The sequence below is a fragment of the Hemiscyllium ocellatum genome, chromosome 9 (assembly GCF_020745735.1).
Source record: "Hemiscyllium ocellatum isolate sHemOce1 chromosome 9, sHemOce1.pat.X.cur, whole genome shotgun sequence".
NCBI classification, from domain to species: Eukaryota; Metazoa; Chordata; class Chondrichthyes; order Orectolobiformes; family Hemiscylliidae; genus Hemiscyllium; species Hemiscyllium ocellatum.
Window position 1 is genome coordinate 113,933,863 of NC_083409.1, and position 21,769 is coordinate 113,955,631.

General features: G+C 45.2%; 1 protein-coding gene across 5 annotated transcripts in view; it reads right to left on the reverse strand.

Moving 5' to 3' along the window:
• The window catches only part of LOC132819205 (LIM/homeobox protein Lhx8-like), a 53,556-nt gene extending 37,594 nt beyond the window's left edge, over positions 1–15,962 (reverse strand). Inside the window, exons 1-4 of one of the 5 annotated variants that reach the window (XM_060830663.1) lie at positions 7,779–8,174; positions 6,241–6,322; positions 5,985–6,137; positions 3,406–3,527 (exon numbers count right to left, since the gene is read on the reverse strand). In XM_060830663.1, coding sequence (XP_060686646.1) covers positions 3,406–3,527; positions 5,985–6,137; positions 6,241–6,322; positions 7,779–7,864 — 443 coding nt within the window. In that variant the 5' untranslated portion in view covers positions 7,865–8,174. Of the gene's footprint in view, positions 1–3,405; positions 3,528–5,984; positions 6,138–6,240; positions 6,323–7,778; positions 8,175–15,898 lie in introns of those variants that run through there. The other 4 variants (XM_060830666.1, XM_060830665.1, XM_060830662.1 and 1 more) reach the window with 4 other exon arrangements.
• Positions 15,963–21,769: the final 5,807 nt, after the last annotated feature.

Below are 21,769 nucleotides of genomic sequence, written 5' to 3' on the forward strand. Positions count from 1 at the left end.
TTTTCAAAAGGATTGTAGTACATCGAAGGAGCGGTCAGATATTTTCACGTGTTGGAAGTGAGAGATGATGCACGGGTAGAAAGAACTGGAGAGAATTCAAAATAATTCTGACATACGAGACATTAAAGGGGTCAGGACAATAAACAATAATTCAGACTTCTTAATAGTGTAGAACATAGGTGGTTGTTTGATTAGATTAGATTACTTACAGAGTGGAAACAGGCCCTTCGGCTCAACAAGTCCACACCAACCCGCCAAAGCGCAACCCACCCATACCCCTACGTTTACCCCTTACCTAACACCATTTAGCATGGCCAATTCACCTGGCCCGCACATCTTTGGACTGTGGGAGGAAACCGGAGCACCCGGAGGAAACTCACGCAGACACGGGGAGAATGTGCAAACTCCACACAGTCAGTCAGTCAGTCACCTAGGTCGGGAATTGAACCTGGGTCTCAGGCACTGAGGCAGCAGTGCTAACCACTGTGCCACCGTGCCGCCCATAAGTTTGGATGAACTTAGCTAGGACACTGGCATAGATTGGTGTTCTCCACTAAGAAGAATGTAAATCTGGAGTGTACCGGAGATGCTGATAATGGCTCCAGAGTGAGAAACTTCTGTTTTGAAGAATAACCAGGGAGAAGGTTAGAGGAGATTTGATAGTTTTCTAACGCTTAAGGTTGGAATGGATTGGGTGAACTTGCTCCGGCTGGTCAAGGGGAGGACACCATTTTTAGTGTTCTGCAAAAGCAGTAAACAAAAAAAGCTGGCACAACACTACATTGGCTCTGGAATGCACTTCCTGGAAACCTGTTGGACTGGTTCAACTGAGGAACTGGATGATTAAAATGGAAAGTGTATAAGGATATGGGGAAAAACGCGAGTTTGGGACTAAGCTAGAGTCTTAAAAATAGACTAAACATGGACCAAATGGCCTTTACCCAACAATAATTCAGATGTATTTGGCTAACAGCCCCAGTTTTAAAATTAGGGTGGACAAGAACAGGCCACTAGGTAAAAACAATGACTGCAGATGCTGGAAACCTCTGCTTTCTCCCCAGCCCCACCCTCCTCTCACTTATCTCTCCACCCTTCGGGCTCTCTGCCTGTATTCCTGATGAAGGGCTTTTGCCCGAAATGTCAATTTTGCTGCTCCTCAGATGCTGCCTGACCTGCTGTGCTTTTCCAGCACCACTAATCAAGAACATCCCACTGCCACCATATGGAAGTGCTTTGCAAGTTGAGATTTTAAAGATTTGGCTGAGTCCACCCCACCCCCAATATTTGTGACTGACCAAAAATGTTTGGGGTGGGGGGGTGTGGCACAGAGAGAGAATGTAATGGGAGACAGTCGGAAAATGTTAATGTAAATCCCCTACACCCCTCAACACTAAACCCAACCCTAGGCTGATCCATTGATCACCTCAGGGAATCTCCCATCCACCGCCTCCAACCTCATAGTCCCACAACCCCGCACCGCCCGTTTCTACCTCCTGCCCAAAATCCACAAACCTGACTGCCCCAGCCGACCTATTGTCTCAGCCTGCTCCTGCCCCACCGAACTCATCTCCCAATACCTCGACACGGTCCTGTCCCCTTTAGTCCAAGAACTCCTCACCTACGTTCGGGACACCACCCACGCCCTCCACCTCCTCCAGGATTTTCACTTCCCCGGTCCCCAACACCTTATTTTCACTATGGACATCCAGTCCCTGTACACCTCCATCCCCCATCACGAAGGACTCAAAGCCCTCCGCTTCTTCCTTTCCCGCCGCACCAACCAGTACCCTTCCACTGACACCCTCCTTCGACTGACTGAACTGGTCCTCACCCTGAATAACTTCTCTTTCCAATCCTCCCACTTCCTCCAAACTAAAGGAGTTGCCATGGGCACCCGCATGGGTCCCAGCTATGCCTGCCTCTTCGTAGGATATGTGGAACAGTCCATCTTCCACAACTACACTGGCACCACCCCCCACCTTTTCCTCCGCTACATCGATGACTGCATTGGCGCTGCCTCATGCTCCCACGAGGAGGTTGAACAGTTCATCAACTTTACTAACACCTTCCATCCCGACCTGAAATTCACCTGGACTGTCTCAGACTCCTCCCTCCCCTTCCTAGACCTTTCCATCTCTATCTCGGGCGACCGACTCAACACAGACATCTATTATAAACCGACTGACTCCCACAGCTACCTGGACTACACCTCCTCCCACCCTGTCCCCTGCAAAAACGCCATCCCATATTCCCAATTCCTTCGTCTCCGCCGCATCTGCTCCCAGGAGGACCAGTTCCAACACCGCACAGCCCAGATGGCCTCCTTCTTCAAGGACCACAGATTCCTCCCAGACGTGATCGACGATGCCCTCCACCGCATCTCCTCCACTTCCCGCTCCTCTGCCCTTGAGCCCCGCTCCTCCAACTGCCACCAAGACAGAACCCCACTGGTTCTCACCTACCACCCCACCAACCTCCGTATACAACGTATCATCCGACGTCATTTCCGCCACCTCCAAACAGACCCCACCACCAGGGATATATTTCCCTCCCTTCCCCTATCAGCGTTCCGCAAGGACCACTCCCTTCGTGACTCCCTCGTCAGATCCACACCCCCCCACCAACCCAACCTCCACCCCCGGCACCTTCCCCTGCAACCGCAGGAAATGTAAAACTTGCGCCCACACCTCCACACTCACTTCCCTCCTAGGCCCCAAGGGATCCTTCCATATCCGCCACAAGTTCACCTGTACCTCCACACACATCATCTATTGCATCTGCTGCACCCGATGTGGCCTCCTCTATATTGGGGAGACAGGCCGCTTACTTGCGGAACGCTTCAGAGAACACCTGTGGGCCGCCCGGACCAACCAACCCAACCACCCCGTGGCTCAACACTAACTCTCCCTCCCAATCCACCGAGGACATGCAGGTCCTTGGACTCCTCCACCGGCAGAGCATAACACGACGGCTGGAGGAGGAGCGCCTCATCTTCCGCCTGGGAACCCTCCAACCACAAGGTTGGAATTCAGATTTCTCCAGTTTCCTCATTTCCCCTCCCCCCACCTTGTCTCAGTCGGTTCCCTCAACTCAGCACCGCCCTCCTAACCTGCAATCTTCTTCCTGACCTCTCCGCCCCCACCCCACTCCGGCCTATCATCCTCACCTTGACCTCCTTCCACCTATCCCACCTCCATCGCCCCTCCCCCTAGTCCCTCCTCCCTACCTTTTATCTTAGCCTGCTTGGCTACTCTCTCTCATTCCTGATGAAGGGCTTATGCTCGAAACGTCAAATTCTCTATTCCCGAGATGCTGCCTGGCCTGCTGTGCTTTGACCAGCAACACATTTTCAGCTGATCCATTGATGACCCTGTCAGAATTTCTGAAGATTCCCATGATCAGTACCTGAAATAATCCAGTTTGCAAAATATTTCGTGATCCTTGATGTAGCAGCTGGTGTGTCGGCCCAGGGAGGTTTTGCACACACTACAGGCCAAACATCGGACATGCCAACATAGTTCATTCACCTGCACAGGTAGAGAACACAGCCTCCATGAGCAACCTCACACAACCAGGAAACATCAACATGAGCTACCAACCAGCTCCAGATTGATGGGGGAGGGGGGAGGAGGAGGAAAGTTACTGAACTCAGGGAGGAAATGACCACGTGGTGTTATCACCAGTATTAATCCAGAGACACAGGTAATATTCCCAAGACTTGGGTTTGAATCCCCATGGCAGAAATTCAATTCCAGATTTTTATTGAATTCATTGCCTCATGACGACCACGAAACTATTGCCTGTCGTTTGTAAAAAAAACTCATCTGCTTTAATAATGCCCTTTAGGGAATGAAATCTGCCATCCTTACCTGGTCTGGCCAAAATGCGACTCTTAACCCCTCTCTAAATGCTGACCTAGCCAGAGCCACCCCCTCCCTCTCCCATCCCATGGGACAATTAAATACTGGAGACACTGACTAATTCACTGGAGGGTGCAATTTTCAGATTAAGTTAATTCAGGCAATAATGTCGACTGTAGATGATAACCATGGCAATGTTACTAGTAAAGTAAAACCCCACCTTCAAGGGAGGAAGGGAGGGGGGAGAGGGGGTTGCCATCCTTACCCAGACTGGCCTGCATAGACTCCAGACCCACAGCAATGTGGTGTGCCTCAGCTGCCCCCTGAAATGGCCCCGAACAAGCCTCTCGGTCCAAGGGCAATTAGGGAGCGGGACAAGTATTTCAAACTTGTACAAACGAGTTTGAGGCGAAAAGCAAACCTGGAACGTTCTGTCTCAGAGGCAGTTTTTGTTTCCTTCCCCCATTGGAGTCATTTCAATTGCGAAAAACATTTGGATGGCGCCTACTCCTGGATATCCCGACGCACTTTGCGGTCAGAAGCGTTTTAATTTTTTAAAAAAAAACAAGGTTTCTACAGGTAGGTTTAACATTGACGGAAAAGATTGGGAATATGCGAGTTCTATAAGCGAGTTGCAGTGATCCGGAAAGTCCTACCTGAGACGGCAGTCAAGCCAATAACATCCCAAGGGATTTGAAAAAAATAATTTAAAAATGGATGAAACAAGGTGGGACAAAAATTCTTTCCAAATTGGAAAGTGGTCCAGGACCGTGGGTTCCCTCCACATTACAAATTAGCCCCACAGAGAGAGCTCAAACCGCTCTATCACTGTGACAACTCCAAGGGCAGCTAGGACAGTGTCTGGGGGCCAACTCCCTTTTACGTTCAAACAATCGGCATTTCCTGCCGAACTTGGCGTGAGTTGGATTCTAAAATAGTGTCACACTGAAGTCCGGGTTATTTCCCCACTGATGGTGGGCTCTGAATTCAGGGAGTCTACTTGTTGTTCAAGAACCACAGCTGCAGTCTTTAAAAATAAATCTTGTGAAGACTTGACGATTGTAAAAGGCGTTTAGTTAATTTCTTGTCGGTGAAAGGACGTACACAGGGTCCAATCCTAAACTAAGACTGTTCAATAGAGGGAGAAGGTTGAAAGTTTTAACAGTGACCAGATGTAGTTTAAAATAGGAAAACACCGGATTTAATGATCCGTCGTTGAAAACATTGCAGACACGAACTGACCTTTAACAGTTCGCATTTAAATAGCGTTTTTTAAACACGAAGCCTCAAGTACTCAAGCTGTTGCTTCGGGAGCAGTTTTTCCGGAAGGAAATCTGGTAAAAAGGGGAATTTGAAACAGCCTCGTGCCTTTCACGTTCTGGGGTTTCTCCTGTCGTGGTGGGGAAAAGCGGTAACCAATTTGCTGAAACCAAACTCCTAGCCAGGGCATGGAGCTGGTCAGAGGCTGTATTCCATGTTGCTGGGTAACTAGTGATCAGAACTCCTCAAGGAACTATGAAGCGGATGAGGTTTAATCTGAGAAAGCGCGACGTTTGGTCTCGGTGTAAGGATTAGAGGACATTGGGAACCTGCACGGAAGCTTAATCCCACACTCCCGGTACGCAGAGGAGGGACAGGGCCACTCTGATCCTCAAATAAGTTTAAATAGGGTTCAAAAATAACACCCGGATAAATCGAGGGAAAACAATTTTCCAGACGGCTGCTGTTCCCGCGGGACAGAGGAGTCCCTGGAGTCTATGCCGCCAACAATTTCCCACCTGCATTCGCCCCACTTTCCTGGACGAGACGGTTATCTATTCCAACTCCATAAAAAACCGAAGTAAATTGTAAATCAGGAACAAAACCAGAAGTCGCTGAAAGAGCTCAGGTCTGACAGCATCTGAAGAAAAATCCAGATTAACGTTTCGGGTCCGGTGCTAGACCTGTTGAGCATTTCCAGCAATTTCGGAAAACTTTACAATATTGCACGTTCTATAGCTAGTCTCTTGGTGGCAAAGACCATTCTGCCTCAGAATTACTCCCAAAATAATTGGCAGTGATCAATTAGACCGGTATGTGTTTTTTTTTAAAGGGAGTGGGGCAGAATCGGCGGTGTTTCCTCACCTTCAGGAGGTATCGGTCCACTATTTCCAAGCCGCAGCTGCTGCAGATATTTCTGCACGACCTGGAAGAGATCATCGATTGTGGAGATAGGGATGGCGAGGCCGAGGGAGCTGGGGAACTGGATTCGTCCTTAACCACCCGCTCAGAGTTAGTCTACAGTAAAAAAAGAGAAAATGGATAGTTAGCCCCCTCCCAGTGCAAGTGAGTCTCAAATATGTGAATGACGGGAGGAGATTGGGGGTGAGTGGTTAGGTACCAGATTGCAAGTACTCCGTTTCCAAATCCTTTCAAAAGAGTTGGAGGAAGTGGATTCAGGGTCGTCCGACATGGTTTTTAAACTGGAAAAAGAGCAAAGATTTGGAGATAGCTTCTAGCACATTGATGCACGTAAGGAAATCTAAGAACATTTATCGCACCCCATTTCAAAATTAGCCACTCTCCCGCCCCCACCCCTCACCATGACAACGCTCGTGAATCATTTAAAAAAAGTGCGAGATTTGGAGAGCAAATGCCCTCGATTCTGGACAAAACAATCTTTAGTATTCAGTCCAGTAGCAGAGTCTGGTCTGCTCAAGTGTCAACTCCGTTTCTCTTAAAGTTACACAAAGCTCCTCATTTATACCCATCAGTTCCTAACGCCGGTCAAATGAGGGGGAAAAAAAAAGAGGGAAAATTGATTTTTGTTAAAAATTTCAATTAAAGCACTCCTTGTTCCTTCTAAATGCCTTTGAAAGGGTAATCTCGAGGTGAAGAGGTTTAATAAGGGCACTTGAACGATAATGACGGAGCCCGCCAGATTTGTTCAATTGGGCAATTTATACCGGGGAGGGGGGCGAGAAAAAACAATTCCTGGTGCAGGTGATTCCAGTTAACCATCCCGAGGGAAGGTCAGCTCTGCCTGGTTACAGATTTAAACCAAATCTACTCGTTTCTCCTCCTCACAAAATAAACACGAGCGGTCGCTCACGAGTTGAATTAACGCTCCCAAGCAGTCGGGAGTTTCTATGGAGGTGGACTCTGTGGGTAGGTGGGAGTTGGAGGATTTCACACCACCTTCCCCCCCCCCCCCCCCTCTCAATGAACAACCCTGGAAGGGAGTCAATAACTCATTCCCCACCCTAACTGATTTTACACAATATTGCGGGGTTGGTTACCCCCTCCCACCGCTACAGGGGATTTGGGCTTGGGCTAGGAAGAAGAAATGAAGATTTCGGTCTCTCCTCTCCCCCTCCCGAATAAAATAAGTTGAGAGTCTGGAACCCGCCACCTTGAGGGTGATAGGGGCGGAACTGCTAACATTTCGGGAGTATTCGCAAATATATTAGCGTTGCCGGGACAAAGCTGTGGGGGTCAAGGACTGGAAATTGGAATTGTTCGGGGATTGTTTTTGACCGGTACAGACGCGACGGGCCAAAGGGCCTCTTTCTAACTCTGATTATGCCAGACTGGCCCCGAACACAGACTGGATAGAGGGGTATGAACAGTTAGCGCCATTAAAGACCTATCATATTTCTACGTTAATCACTATAGGACGGAATCGTGAGTCGGTAACCCACTCCCAAATCATTAAACCCCTTCGACCCGAATCTTAGTCTCGGTTTAGTCCACTCCTCCTCAAATCAGTATAGTCCCATCACAGCGCCCAGATAGTTTCTGGAAATTAACAGATGAAATTTATTCCAAGTTACTGTACAAGACACAGCGTCTATCAGCGGGGGAATGCGTCCCACCTCGTCGTTGTGCTGAGGGTTAAGCCCCGATAAAAGTGACTAAGGTAGAAAGGGAGACCCTCACCTTCTGAAGACACACACCAGCCGTGTACTTCTCTTCGCTTTCCATGCGACACACCACCAGCTGCGAGCTCTTCCAGTACATGGCATTCAGAATCCGTGTTCCTAGCGTACACCACTGACAGACTCACAAAAACCCTCTCTTAGTTTCAGAGGGGAGGCTATTGCCTCAGATCTAAAACCTTCTGCTCAATTCTTCCCTAGTCTGTCTTTTAACTGACAAACAAAGAGGTTACCTCGGCAGATTGAACTTTACTCAAAGGGGAAAAAAAAGTTTATTTTTCACCAGCCACACCTCCCCAACCTAGTACAGCCCTTCGAACATGTAAGGCTTCAGACTATACACACACAAGTAGTCTTGGCCAACCCCCTCAGCCCTCTCTACTCGTGTCCAACGAACAGCCAGCATTATCTCATGAAGCCTTATCTCTCATCAGCTACATGAGTCGAATTGAAATCTAAACACGGATTCAGGTTACGTCCCCGCAGCCTTTACAAGGCTCTGAGGCCAGATACAAACATTGAGAATCCTTGCACGCCATATCATCACCGCTCCTTTTCGCTAGGTTTCTCAAAAATGAGGAGGGGGTGGGGGAAGAAGGGAAAGTGTTGTTTCCTCTAAGGTATACTTTTGTGCGACTCTTGACTGATTGTTAATAACTTTCCATCAATGAAACTGAACCATCTGAACCATATTAATAATATTTTAATTCTGGCTGTTTCAAATTATGCCCACGAGGAACTGGATGCCAATTATGACAAATTATGAGACTTTCACTTTAAGTTGGCAATTCCTGATGAAGACAATTATTTGCTCAAACCTCGTCCAACTATTTAAACATCTGGTTTATTTTTTTAGTTCTCTTCGTTCACACCTGGATGGGTTTAATGATAGATCAGAAACTTTGGGACCAAGAAATTTAACTCCTTCCCTACAATTTAACAGTTTTAAAATGAGCATAAACAAATAAATGTTCTTGTTTGGAGCCAAACGGTGGCTCTGTGAACCGTTCCGGGTCAACCTAGAACAGGTGGGGCGTCTCATTGTCCCCGAAATGAGATGTGACCTTAGTCTGACAAGTGTTATATCCTTCAATGATGAGTTCAGCCCCCAGGCAGTAATCAGTTTGGAGATAGAGGCGCTCTGTAGAGGGTAGGGGGTGGCAATGACATTGAACTCAATTCAGAGGGTGTGGGCTAAACCCTTCTCCCAAACCCATACCACACCTCCTCCCCCGCCGCCAATCCTAATCTTAAATTCAACTCACAAAACTGGAACAGAAAATATTGTTGAAGTAATTGGTGTCTATGAACAGTGATCGATTGTAGTAAATACCTAGCTAATGTCTATCAGGGAAGGAAATCTGCTTTCCATGCCCGGTCTGGCCTACATGTGACTCCAGGCTGACGACGAAGTGATTGATTCTTGTCTGTCCTCTGGAATGCCCAGTAAACCACTCAGTTCAGTGGCAATGAGGGGTGGCCAATAATTACCAACACTGACAGTGACACCTTCATCCCATGAGAGAGAGTGGAGGGACGGGCACACACACAAGAAATTTCTAATCCAGCGAATAATGGGAGTCTTTCCGGTTTGCGACTTGCGTTGCTATCTGAACTGGACTCTATGAATATATCACTTTAAAGGCAGTTGAAATAAATTGTCATAGTTCAGTGATAAGCACAACTTTCTCTTCGAAATATGTTGGGAATAATAGTCAATTGTCTGATAGAGGAGACAGACGTAAATTATTTCTATTGACAGGTGTCTGCAACCCAGAGCACATTTAGGTAAACAGAGGATTGTCTTTGTTTTGGAATGTGGGGCTATGGAAGTAGATTGAGATGTGAGCCTTCAGAAGGGAATTGGCCCCGATTGAGTTCGGAAAGCGATTCAGCACAGGGAAAACTGGCCGAATATCCTCCCTGGTGCTGTACCGTTGGTAGCAGAATTTCTTTGTGGTTTTAGATAAAAGCGACAACATATTTAGGGAATTGTACACTTCAGGCTGAGGGAGCCCGGCTAGACCTGTTTGAATCTCGATCTTTCTCATAACACACCCATCCCAGACAGGGACCAAGTTTACATTTTCGCTACGAGAGAAAATCAATCAGGATTTGAGTTTTAACTATTCACGTTACTGTACTGGGAGAGAGAGAGAAAAAAAAATCCACGTTTCAGAAACAATTTAGGTTGAAGAAAGTATAAAGGAACAATGATTGTGTTAATTTGTACTAGTCCCTCTGTGTAATTAGTGTCAGTGAAGTGCGGAATCAGGCAGCCAGCTGGCTGCGGCTGAGGCTGATGAGGGGAAAGGAGGCATTTCGCTCACACAAAGGCCCATCATTGGTAATCTGTTTTATTTTCGGAGGGGAATTATTGGTGTTTAAATTTATTGAAATATTTCACAGAGAGCTTTATCGACGGCAATGATTACGAATTACACTCAGGAACCGGAGTGAAGGTGGAAGTAATACTTCACTGCACAGAGATACATCGAAACAGGATTCAAGAGCCTTCATCCAGCCTTACAAATGCGATTATTGCACAGAAATATCGCTCTCACTTAACCTTTCATTTAAATGCAAAATTATCTGAGTTCCGTAACTTTCATTGCAACCGCTGGACTAACTTTTAACCGAATATTCTCCGATAACAAACATTTGTTTTTTGCAAATTGGCGATATCCTTTACCAACTCCTGAGCTATCCCGATTAAAGATTCCGTAAATGTATCTCTAGGTGAGTTTTAGGGGCGGTTTTGGGGGAGATTGATGTCGTGTATTTGGGAGAGGAGACAGCAACACATTCCTATAAATCAAAATGGGCCGAGGGGCAGATATTTGGACAAACTTGGAATAATTGTACGCGGTCCAGTTTGTTCTGATTCTGTAGATTGATGTATAAAACAGCAAGGAACGTTTGGTGCTTGTCCTGCGGTACACATTCTGTCTTATTGGATGCTGCAGTTTGGGGAGAAGACAGATTTACACTTTAAAATATCTGCTCATTTTAAAAGGGTGTCATTTGTTAAGAACTGATTTGCAAAAGAAGCTCCTTTGGAGATGATAGGAATACACGTATTTAATCTTTGCAGATTGTAGTTAAGGGAATGCTATGAAGTTTATTATTCTTAATGTAAATGATTTCGTTATGTTATTTTTCTCGCTCGCGCCGTGTCTGATTGTAATCTCAGTGTATTCTTTGCTGCCTGATTTATAGTGAACGATATCCGACACTGTAGCCTTTTCTCATTTGTATATTTTTAAAGAAAAAGTCGTTGACATTGGAAGATTTTATTTGGAGGGTGAAGGCTGCACGTTCCTTCATTTTAAAAGAAACTAAATATTATTTCTGACCAAATGCCTGAAACGGACAAAGACCCTGCCGCTACATTCGATAGACAAGAGATGAACTGACCCAGAAACGCGTTCGGGGGAACTGAAATGAAACACTTAAAAATGCCATTTGTCCTTCAGAATTCCGTAAATATTTCGTCCGCTTTTCAATATTCTAAAATGGAGGGATTGCAGCAGTTAATCAGCTGATTATGGATCTAATGAAGCTTTAGCCTCGAGTAGATCTATTATGATCATATTGGAAATCCTAATTTCAATTCTCCATTTATAAATGATGCAGGCGATTTATTTTTGCTGGCAATGAGTGTATCATCAGTCTTTAAGCGCTGTTATTGTTTAAATAAAAATACTTCTCTGTTTTATTGTGGGATACTATGCCGTGAGTTTTACTTCTCAACAAATTGGTGAGAGCAAGTTTTGGATTAAATGCAGTAATTTACAAAAACAAATCAGTGAATTAATAAGATTAGACGATCTCATCATCTGCCAACTGCGGTCTGCAGCATATTTACTATTGAAGATAGTATAATTTATTTTAAGTATTTCCAACATACACCCCCTTCCCAGTTGGACGATTTGCTCTAATAGATTTCTTCCACAGTTTGTTGGGGATTAGACGGACCAATGATAGAACTATTTACCAATTTTCTCTGTTTGCGTTTTCTTTGAAAAATTCTTCTCTTTAAATCCATGCATTAAACGTTTTATTACCTTATTTCTCTTCTAAAATAAAGCTCTATTTTCAGAGTTCAGAAAACTAAATTCTCTGTTGTACCCTCTCCCATTTATTCCTTTCTCCCCCTTAAACTAACTTGGACTAACTCGATAACTTTCCCGTCTAGATCATCGACTGATACTGTAAATGCTGAGGAGAATCACATCTAAAATGCCATAGCAACTGTGGCTAGTTAAATTTCATGCTCTAATTTCTCACGGTACAATGTTAAATTTGATACCGTGTCAGTGAAACGTGGAAAGTGAGTGTGTCTGGGTCGGAAGCGCTCCAGCTAGTCTGCTCCGTGTAGCCAGCAACATGATAAAACTAGCGAATGCTGGTGAAACTCGGCAGGTCTGGCGGCGTCAGTGGAGAGACAGACTGAAACAGTGTTCGGAATCGGAACGCTAACTCTATTTGCCTCTCCACTGGAACTGCCTCCTGAGTGTCTCCATCATTTTCTGTGAATTTTATAATTTAAAAAATTAGATATTAGGTATCCTCTTTATTTTCCTTTTCGTTGAGATGTAGCAGTACTTTGTAAAAAAATGTCGATCTTGTTGTGTGCATCTCCTGTGAGATGTAATCTGTATATCTCGCTCTGTCTCAATTAAAAATCACACAGCACTAGGTTATATTCCAACAGATTTATTTGGAATGACAACCTTTCGAAGCGCTGCTCCTTCCTCAGGTAGCTAGTCTAATCTGTACTTCCAAACAGACCTGTTGGACTCTAACCAGGTGTTGTGTGATTTTTAACTTTGCCCACCCCAGTCCAACACCTCCGCATCATCGTTCTGTCTGAGCACCCTATGTTTGATATGTCCTTGTTTGCTATGGTCTGCCTGTTCTGCTCGCAAACAAAACTTTTCACTGTACTTAGGTACATGTGACTACAATAACTCAAATCAAACTACACTAATATTGACAAACTTTGCAGGATGGTTAGTGAAGAAGAGTGGTTGAACCTGAAACATTAACTCTGTTTCACTCTACACAGATGCTGCCAGACCTGTTGAGATTTTTCCCCCCCCAGCAATTTCTGTATTTGTTTCAGATTTCCAGCAACGGCGGCTCTTTCTGGTTTTTTTTGGAGGTTGGACACTGAATACAGTAGGAACTGAATGAAACACGGAGACCAGGGGTCGCACCTTCTAAAAACAAAGAAATGGGGAATCGGTCTAAAACCGGAATATGTGAGCAACAACTTCTGAACCGATTTTGTTATTTTTTAAATGAAGAATTGGTGGAAAAGAGATTTGGGAGGGAGAGTGTCCATGTTGGAAGATGGGCACAGGCTGGGATTAACCAAAGAGTCCAATCCTTGCCCTTTATTCTTCGCATTTTCTACATGACAAACAGAGAAACAGATTGAATTCCCCACCGCACAAAAAAAATCCCAAATTAAGCCTACACGATGGAACAAAAATGTTTGCACCGTCCCCTTACTCAGGAGTGTCTGAACTGATGCAGGGAAAATGTGTCCGAGCTGTGTGCAGCATTCCTCCAGTCAGACACTGTGGTGTGTGTGTGTGGGTGTGTGTGAAAGTGTGTGTGTGTCCAAACGCACAGTTAGAAAGATGAATATAATGGGCTTTGGGTTTAACGTACCAAAGGCATATATCTGAGTAGGAAATCAAACAAATATTCATCCAGGAGTTATTGGTTGGCTTTATTCTGTTCTTATTTAAAGTTCCAATTACTTCAAGAATAAAATCCCGGGGATGATGTGCGCGGATGAGAAAGGAGAAAAGCTGAACTAAACCTCAGGACCGCGCAGATTCCCGGATGAGGTTCAAGCAGACAGCCCTGAGACAGAACAGGTCAATGCCCCTCCAACAGCCGGCTCTCGGCAGATGACCAACTTCACAGGAGTATTTAATCCAAGCTGCACTGTCACAGGGGCAGTGCTGAGGGAGTGCTGCACTGTCGGAGAATCAGTGCTGAGGGAGTGCTGCACTGTCGGAGAATCAGTGCTGAGGGAGTGCTGCACTGTCGCACGGTCAGTGCTGAGGGAGTGCTGCACTGTCAGAGAATCAGTGCTGAGGGAGTGCTGCACTGTCGGAGAATCAGTGCTGAGAGAGTGCCGCACTGTCAGAGGGTCAGTGCTGAGGGAGTGCTGCACTGTCGGAGAATCAGTGCTGAGGGAGTGCTGCACTGTCGGAGAATCAGTGCTGAGGGAGTGCTGCACTGTCGCACGGTCAGTGCTGAGGGAGTACTGCACTGTCAGAGAATCAGTGCTGAGGGAGTGCTGCACTGTCAGAGGGTCAGTGCTGAGGGGGTGCTGCACTGTCGGAGAATCACTGCTGAGGGAGTGCTGCACTGTCCAGGGTCAGTGCTGAGAGAGTGCTGCACTGTCGCACGGTCAATGCTGAGGGAGTGCTGCACTGTCGGAGAATCAGTGCTGAGGGAGTGCTGCATTGGCGGAGAATCAGTGCTGAGAGTGCCGCACTGTCAGAGGGTCAGTGCTGAGGGAGTGCCACACTGTCCAAATCCTTGGCACTATGCACCATTGAATCATCATGATAAACATAAATTAGGTTAGTGTTTATGGGATCTTGCCATGGACAAAGTAGCTACAGCTTCTGATACACTATAAAATGATGGCATTTCTCTAGTTTGATGTCCTGAGATGATTAAAGTTGCTGTTGAAGATCACATTTTCATAACAGTTTTCTTATGGAAGTAAGAGATTGTGATATACATTGTTTGAAATGTCAGAAAAGGATGATGCAGAAATGCCAATTTTTTTCTCATGAATATGAAAACCAATGATTATATTGAAATGGCCGGATGGGTTAGATTGTAATCATGTACAAAGCCATGGTGCCAACCAGTTTTGGGCTGTCCAAAAAAGCTAAGGGACTTCTGACTAACCTTTGACTGATTCAGAGCTTTTATACAATGATAGCAAGGATTCCTGCTCACCAACATGTCCTAGCTGCTTCTACATTAGACAATTGTTTCATATCAAAGGCTTATCAAACAAAAGCAAGAAGTGTGTTTTTTTATAAATGTAACAGAGTTCAAAACTCAAATTACATCAGTTAATCAGCTATTCATCTCCACTGTTGCAGCACCTTGCCCACAATATCTCTGCCATTTGTGCTGACAAAACAAGTCACTGACTTCAAAATATCTCATTGTATGCAAAGCATTTTGCGATGTCTCTGGGAGATGTAATGACAGTCTTCACTTATATAATGTATCATTTCTTACTTTTTTCTCTACATTTGTTCTATCCTCATTTTCTCACCCACATTTTTCATTCATCATTGCAATGTTCTGTTTTCACAGCCAACCCTTCTGAATCAATTGTAGGGGCAGCATTTTTTTTCTCTTTTCCAGTAAATATAATGTTTTTCTTCACTTGTTTGTCGGATTGAGTTGATTTTTTTTTTGTCTGTGAAGAATGTTATTAAGGTCTTGTCTGAAAAAAAAATGGTGTACTGGCCTCCAAAGTAAATAATAATCAAGCGTGGCAATCTTATGAAAAATGAAAATGGCATTGTTTTATACCTTCACATCTATTTCAACAACTATTTAATCTGCATCTTTGACTTATTGTTTTAAGACATATTTGCGTCATAGTTAATAAAATTGTATTTTGATTAAAACTCTAATTGTTATTACCAGCAGCTATAATCGTCTTCAAATTTCCCAGGGTGGGGCAGTGCAAAGGAGAGGGCATAGGTTTGAAGTGGGAGGGGAAAGATTTAAACGGGACACGAGAGACAATCTTTTCTCGCAGAGGGTCGTGCGTGTCTGGAAGGAGCTGCCAGAGGAAATGGTGGAGGCTGGTACAATTACAACATTTAAAAGACGTCTGGATGGGTGTGTTATTAGGAAGGTTTAGACGGATATGGACCAAGTGCTGGCAAATGGAACTAGATTAATTTAGGATATCTGGTTGGCAAGGACAAGTTAGACCACAGAGTCTTTTTGCATGCTGTACATCGTTGATTCTATGATTCTTATATCTATACTCCTTTGGCAACGTTTTACATTATAAATTCCTATGTAGACATGTCACAAGATTATTTCACTCACTGATCAATGGTGACACTGTGTAACACTTCATCTGCTTGGTCCTCAGCCAATACTGCGGTCTCTGCTTCTCAAACTTCTGTGCGTTTCGCTATTTAACTGTAAAGAATATGAAAGTGAATATAATGTAAATTGAGAATGTTGAGATACCTAGACTCTGAGAAAGAACAAAAATTACAATATAGTTTTAGTCTGTTCACTGGACGTGGTGGAAGTTGATTTCCTTGAATCTGGAGACGGTTGAGTTGGGAAGTGGGAACATGGAGAGAGAGTCCAATTGCAGGTGAAACAGGTCTGTACTCCTGCAATGTAGTTTCTGGACCAGCATTTGTAGCAGTTGTCACTGAAGTTATTTCACCTGAGTTTTTGCCTGTAGTTTACGTGTTAAAGCAGGGAAAGCTTTGGCCACCTGCCCATGGGTCTGCCAATATCACCAGTGGTTTCCAGACTGCGTTGTGCCAAGCTGCTGTGTGAATAATGTGCCAGCCGCTGCAATGTCCCAGCCCTGAATGGTCAACCATGGATGAAATCAGAACTCTCCCTGGGAACTTTCCTGAGGCACAGGCTGGTGGGCAATACCTACCCCAGGCCATTCGCCAACGGGCTCTCCGGCCGTGGGCACTGAGACATTTTAGCCCCTTGTCCTTGGGGCTTTCTCCGGAGTAGAGGAGCGCGCGAGGGTGGGGCCGGAGAGAGCGCGCGGGAGGGGTCAGTGTGGCCGGAGAGAGCGCGCGGGAGGGTCAGTGTGGCTGGAGAGAGCGCGTGGGAGGGTCAGTGTGGCCGGAGAGAGCGCGTGGGAGGGTCAGTGTGGCCGGAGAGAGCGCGCGGGAGGGGTCAGTGTGGCCGGAGAGAGCGCGCGGGAGGGATCAGTGTGGCCGGAGAGAGCGCGTGGGAGGGTCAGTGTGGTCGGAGAGAGCGCGCGGTGCTCGAGCCAGCTGCTGTAGCTCGGACAGGGAGCGGGGATGGGGGGGGGGGGGGGGAGTGTGGAGGGAGATGTTGACCTTGTTTGAGGTAGGAGTAGGGGAAGCCTCACTGTCCACCTCGGGCACAGTGAGTCTGCCCTCTGCCCTCTCAGACAGCCCCGGGGCAATCGGCTGTAAAAGGAATGGGCAGCTCTTCTGATCTCTTCCCGCCTCCATCCACATGGATGTCCAGGTGAGGGTAATCCAGGGTAATCCAGGTGAGGGTAATCCAGGGTAATCCAGGGTAATCCAGGTGAGGGTAATCCAGGGTAATCCAGGGTAATCCAGGTGAGGGTAATCCAGGGTAATCCAGGTGAGGGTAATCCAGGGTAATCCAGTTTCACATGTTTCCACTTTGGGGTGTATTTTTTCAGAGGAGGATTAGAAATGTATAATTACTGTTAATTGTTAATTGATTGAAATGTTTCCAAGTAATAACTCAGGAAAGCTAATTCACAAAATCACTGCATTTTCAAAGTGCAGAAGAAGGCAATTCGGCCCATCGTCCCAGATAATCCAATTCCCTCTGGAATGTCTCCATTGAATCTCAGTGCTGACTCCCTCTGGGCAATTAGGAATGGCCAATAAATGCTGCTTAGCCATCCTGTGAAGGAATTTTTTTTAAAAAAAACAACCTCAACTATATATTGAGACACTACATTGGAGAGTGTCAAGCTCCTGGGAGTGATCATCTACAACAAGCTTTCTTGGACTCTTCATGTGGATGCACTGGTTACAAAGGCCCAACAACATCTCTTCTTCCTCAGGTAGCTGAGGAAATTTGGCATGACAGTGAATACCCTTGCCAACTTTTGTAGGTGCGCCATCAGAGCATCCTTAGGATGCCTGCAGTGTAGAAACAGGCCCTTCAGCCCAACAAGTCCACACTGACCTCCGAAGAGTCTTCCACCCAAACTATCCTTGACTAACATACCTAACCTACATATCCCTGAACAATATGGGCAATTTAACATAGCCAATTCACCTAACCTGCACATCTTTGAATTGTGGGAGGAAACCAGAGCACTCAGAAGAAACGCACGGAGAATGTGCAAACTGCACACAGACAGTCACTCGAGGCTGGAATTGAACCCGAGTCCCTGGTGCTGTGAGGTAGCAGTGCTAAACACTGCACCACCGTGCCACCCTCTGCCTCGATTCTAGATCAGAGACGATTTACAGAGAGTGGTGAACTCGGCCCGGACAATCACAAAGGCCAACCTCCCATCTATAGAATCCATCTATCAGGCCCACTGTCAAGGAAAGACTGCCAGCATTCTCAAAGATCCATCCCACCCTGGCAATGCTTTTTCCACAACCTGTACCATCGGGGAGAAAGTATAGAAGCCTGAATACATGCACCAGCCTGGTTTGAAACAGTTTCTACTCTACTGTTGTTATGGACTGTGAATGGACTCACAAGCTCTTAGCATTCGCCTGTACCTGTTTTTGTTTTTGCCACTGTTTACCTATTATTTACTTATCTATGCTACTTTACTCTGTAATCTGCCTGTATTGCCTGCAAGTCAAAGACAAATACTGTGCCTCGGTACATGTGACAATAAATTCAGTTCAATTCCAGACACTAACTACACAATGGGTGAGATAGTGTTCTTTCTCTCACATATCACCCTTGTTTCATTTGCACATCACTTTAACAATAACGCTGTGATGCATGTAAATTTGCAGATCTTACCAGAAATGTGGGATATGAGGCTGCTGTTATTGCTCTTGCAAAGAGACAGCACAGCTATGGTGGGTCGAATGGCCTCTGTCTGAGCCATAAATTATAATGGAAGACTTTTAGTTTTGTTGAGATTAAGTATGGAGGGAAGGTAAAAGCAGAGGGACTTGTGCTCAGGATCAGGACAGATTTCCCACACTATTATGACGCAGGTGTTAACAGTGGGGAAGAAGGTGTTAGATTACTGGGGGATATTTTAATGCTTATTCTCTGGTGGGACGTGGGCATCATTGGTTGGCCAACATTTCTTACCAGTCCCTATTCGGTGGTGAGCTGTCTTCTTAGACTGCTGCGGTCCGCGTGCTGTAGGTAGATCCACAATGCCCTTGGGGAGGGAATTCCAGGATTTTGATCCAGTGACAGTGAAGGAACGGGGTTATATTTCCAAGTCAGGATGGTGAGTGGCTTGGTGGGAAACTTGTAGGGGGTGGTGCTCCCATGTATCTGCTGCCCTTGTCCTTCTAACTGCAAGTGATTGTGGGTTTGGAAGGCGCTATCTGAGGATCTTTGGTGAATTTCTGCAGTGCATCTTGTCGGTAGCATGCACTGCTGCTAGAAATTGAAGGTCATGGAGGGAGTGGATGTTTGAGAGATGGCAAGTTCTTTTCTTGATGTCAACAAGAAACCATCCCAACAGATGAACACAGCCTGGACAGAGATGGCCACAGAGTTTAGTGCCCATGTGCAAGTCAATAGAGAATCCTGCTTCAGTGCCACAATGGAATGAATGATCTGTAGTGCTCTGCCAGGGTGTGTCCCACTTGAACTCAATGCTACATCAGTGTGAGCTAACATTGTAAATTTGTTTCTGCATTGGGCAGTGTGTTTGAGCCTTCGCTAATTTTTCATTAGTTTTATTTTGGTTTGGAGGTGTGAAATAGGAACTGAGAGTTAAAGAAGACTTTTGAACGATGCCTAACAGCTTCTGTTAAAAAGAAAACAGACCAAAACAATCTTTTGTTTATTTGTGAGGACGGACCTGGAAGTTAATTGCAGGTTGTTACCTGATTAATAGGTTCTGCAGACTATTTGTCACTGAGGAAGAATGTTATGTTTAAACAATTAGCAGAAGTTGGCAAATAATGATGTCTATACCTCGGAATAGGTTCCAGCAAATCTGGAATATTGCTTATGCTCAAAGCAGATGGCAGATATTGAATGGTAACTTGGACCTTGTGGTGTAGATGGTCAGTCTGTCAGGCAGTGATCAGTGTTTGAATTGGGTTTTGGTCTGTGTTTTTTGAGAAAGGTAATCTAGATATTGGTGATCCAGCACGAAGATTTGAAAGTTCCCTGGCTAACCTCCCATGAGCAGCTCTTGGATGGTTGGACAATAGAAACCTAAGTTATAAGTATTTCTGCCTGTACCTGAGTGAACTATAAATGTGATCCTGACTGAGATTCTGAGAAAATCAACCAAGAAACCATCATCTAAGCATTATGAAAACAACTTAAGGAATCTGACCTGTTTTGTTACTTTCTTTTGTTTATCCCTTAACTGTGTTTGTTTGTTTGTCCTTCTCTCTGTTTGCCATTGTGTGAATGGGGGTGAAAACAAATGTTTATAATATATTCTAAATAAATTACTTTGTTAATTTTTGCTCTGCTGAAGTTACTACATATAAAGAGCAAAGAACAAAGAAAATTTACAGCCCAGGAACAGACCCTTCAGCCCTACAAGCTTGTGCTGATCCAAATGTACTGTCTAAACCTATCGGTCAATTCCTAAGGACCTCTATCCCTCTGAGTCAAGGGGAACTGTCCAGTCATCATGTTTCAGGAGTTGATCATGAGTTCAAGGCATTGTGCAAGTTTGAGAAGATGATCTGTCTTGCAATGTTGAATGGACAGTTTTTGACAATGCTACAAAACTCTGAATTGTTACAAAGAGCAAAGAAAATTTACAGCCCAGGAACAGGCCCTTCGGCCCTCCAAGCCTGAGCCGATCCAAATCTATTGTCTAAACCTGCTGTCCAATTCCTAAGCATCTATAACCTCTGCTCCCCACCTACTCATGCATCTATCCAGACACATCTTAAATGAATCTACTGTGCCTGCCTCTACCAGCTCTGCTGGCAATGCTTTCCAGACTCCCACCACCCTCTGTGTGAAATACTAGCCACGTGTATCCCCCTTAAACATTGTTAATAAATTGCTAAATCTTTTTGGTTAAGCTACAAACCGCTGCCTGGAAATGATTATTCATGAAGTCTGGGTCTGGTTAGAAACCATTAGGGTCAAGTTTGAGAGTGTCATAGAGTCATACAGTCCTACAGCACAGAGACAGGCCCTTTGGCCTAAACTGGTCCATGCCGAGCAAAATGTCCATCAATGCTGATCCCATTTCCCTGCATTTGGCCCATATCCTTCTAAACTTTTCTTATCCATGTATTTGTCCAAATGCCTTTTCAATGTTGCTAATGTACCCACCTCAACCACTTCTATTGGCAGCTCATTCTATATGTGTACCACCCCTTGTGTTAAAAAAAATGCCTCTCAGGTTCCCTTTTATTCTTTCCCCTTTAACCTTAAATTGATGCCCTGTGGTCCTCGATTCCTCAAACCTGGGGAAAGGACTGAGTGAACTCACCCTATCCATGCCTCTCAATGATCTTATACACTTCTATAAGATCCCCTTCATTCTTGTATGCTCGAAAGGAAAAAGTCTTCTCCTTATAACTCAGCCCATTAAGTCCAGATAATGTCCTTGTAAATTTCTTTTGCACTCTTTTCCGTTTAATAACGTTCTTCCTATAGCAAGGTGACCAAAACTGAACACAAGTGCGGTCTTGCCAACATCCTGAACAAGTGCAACATAATTTCCCAACTTCTATTCTCAATGTCCTGACTGATGAAGGCCAGTGTGCCAAAAGCCTTCTTCACTGCCCTGTCTACCTGTGACTCCACTTTCAGAGAACTGTGAACCTGAACTCCAAGGTCCCTCTGTTCCACTACACTCCTTAAGGCCCTACCATTCACCATGAAACTCCTACCTTGATTTGGCTTTCCAAAATGCAAGACCTCACACTTACCTATATTAAACTCCATTTTCCATTTCTCAGGCCACCTCCCCAACTGATCAAGATCCTGCTGCAGTCTCTGAGAACCTTCCTCACTGTCCACAATACTACCTATTTTAGTGTCATCTGCAAACTTACTAATCATGCT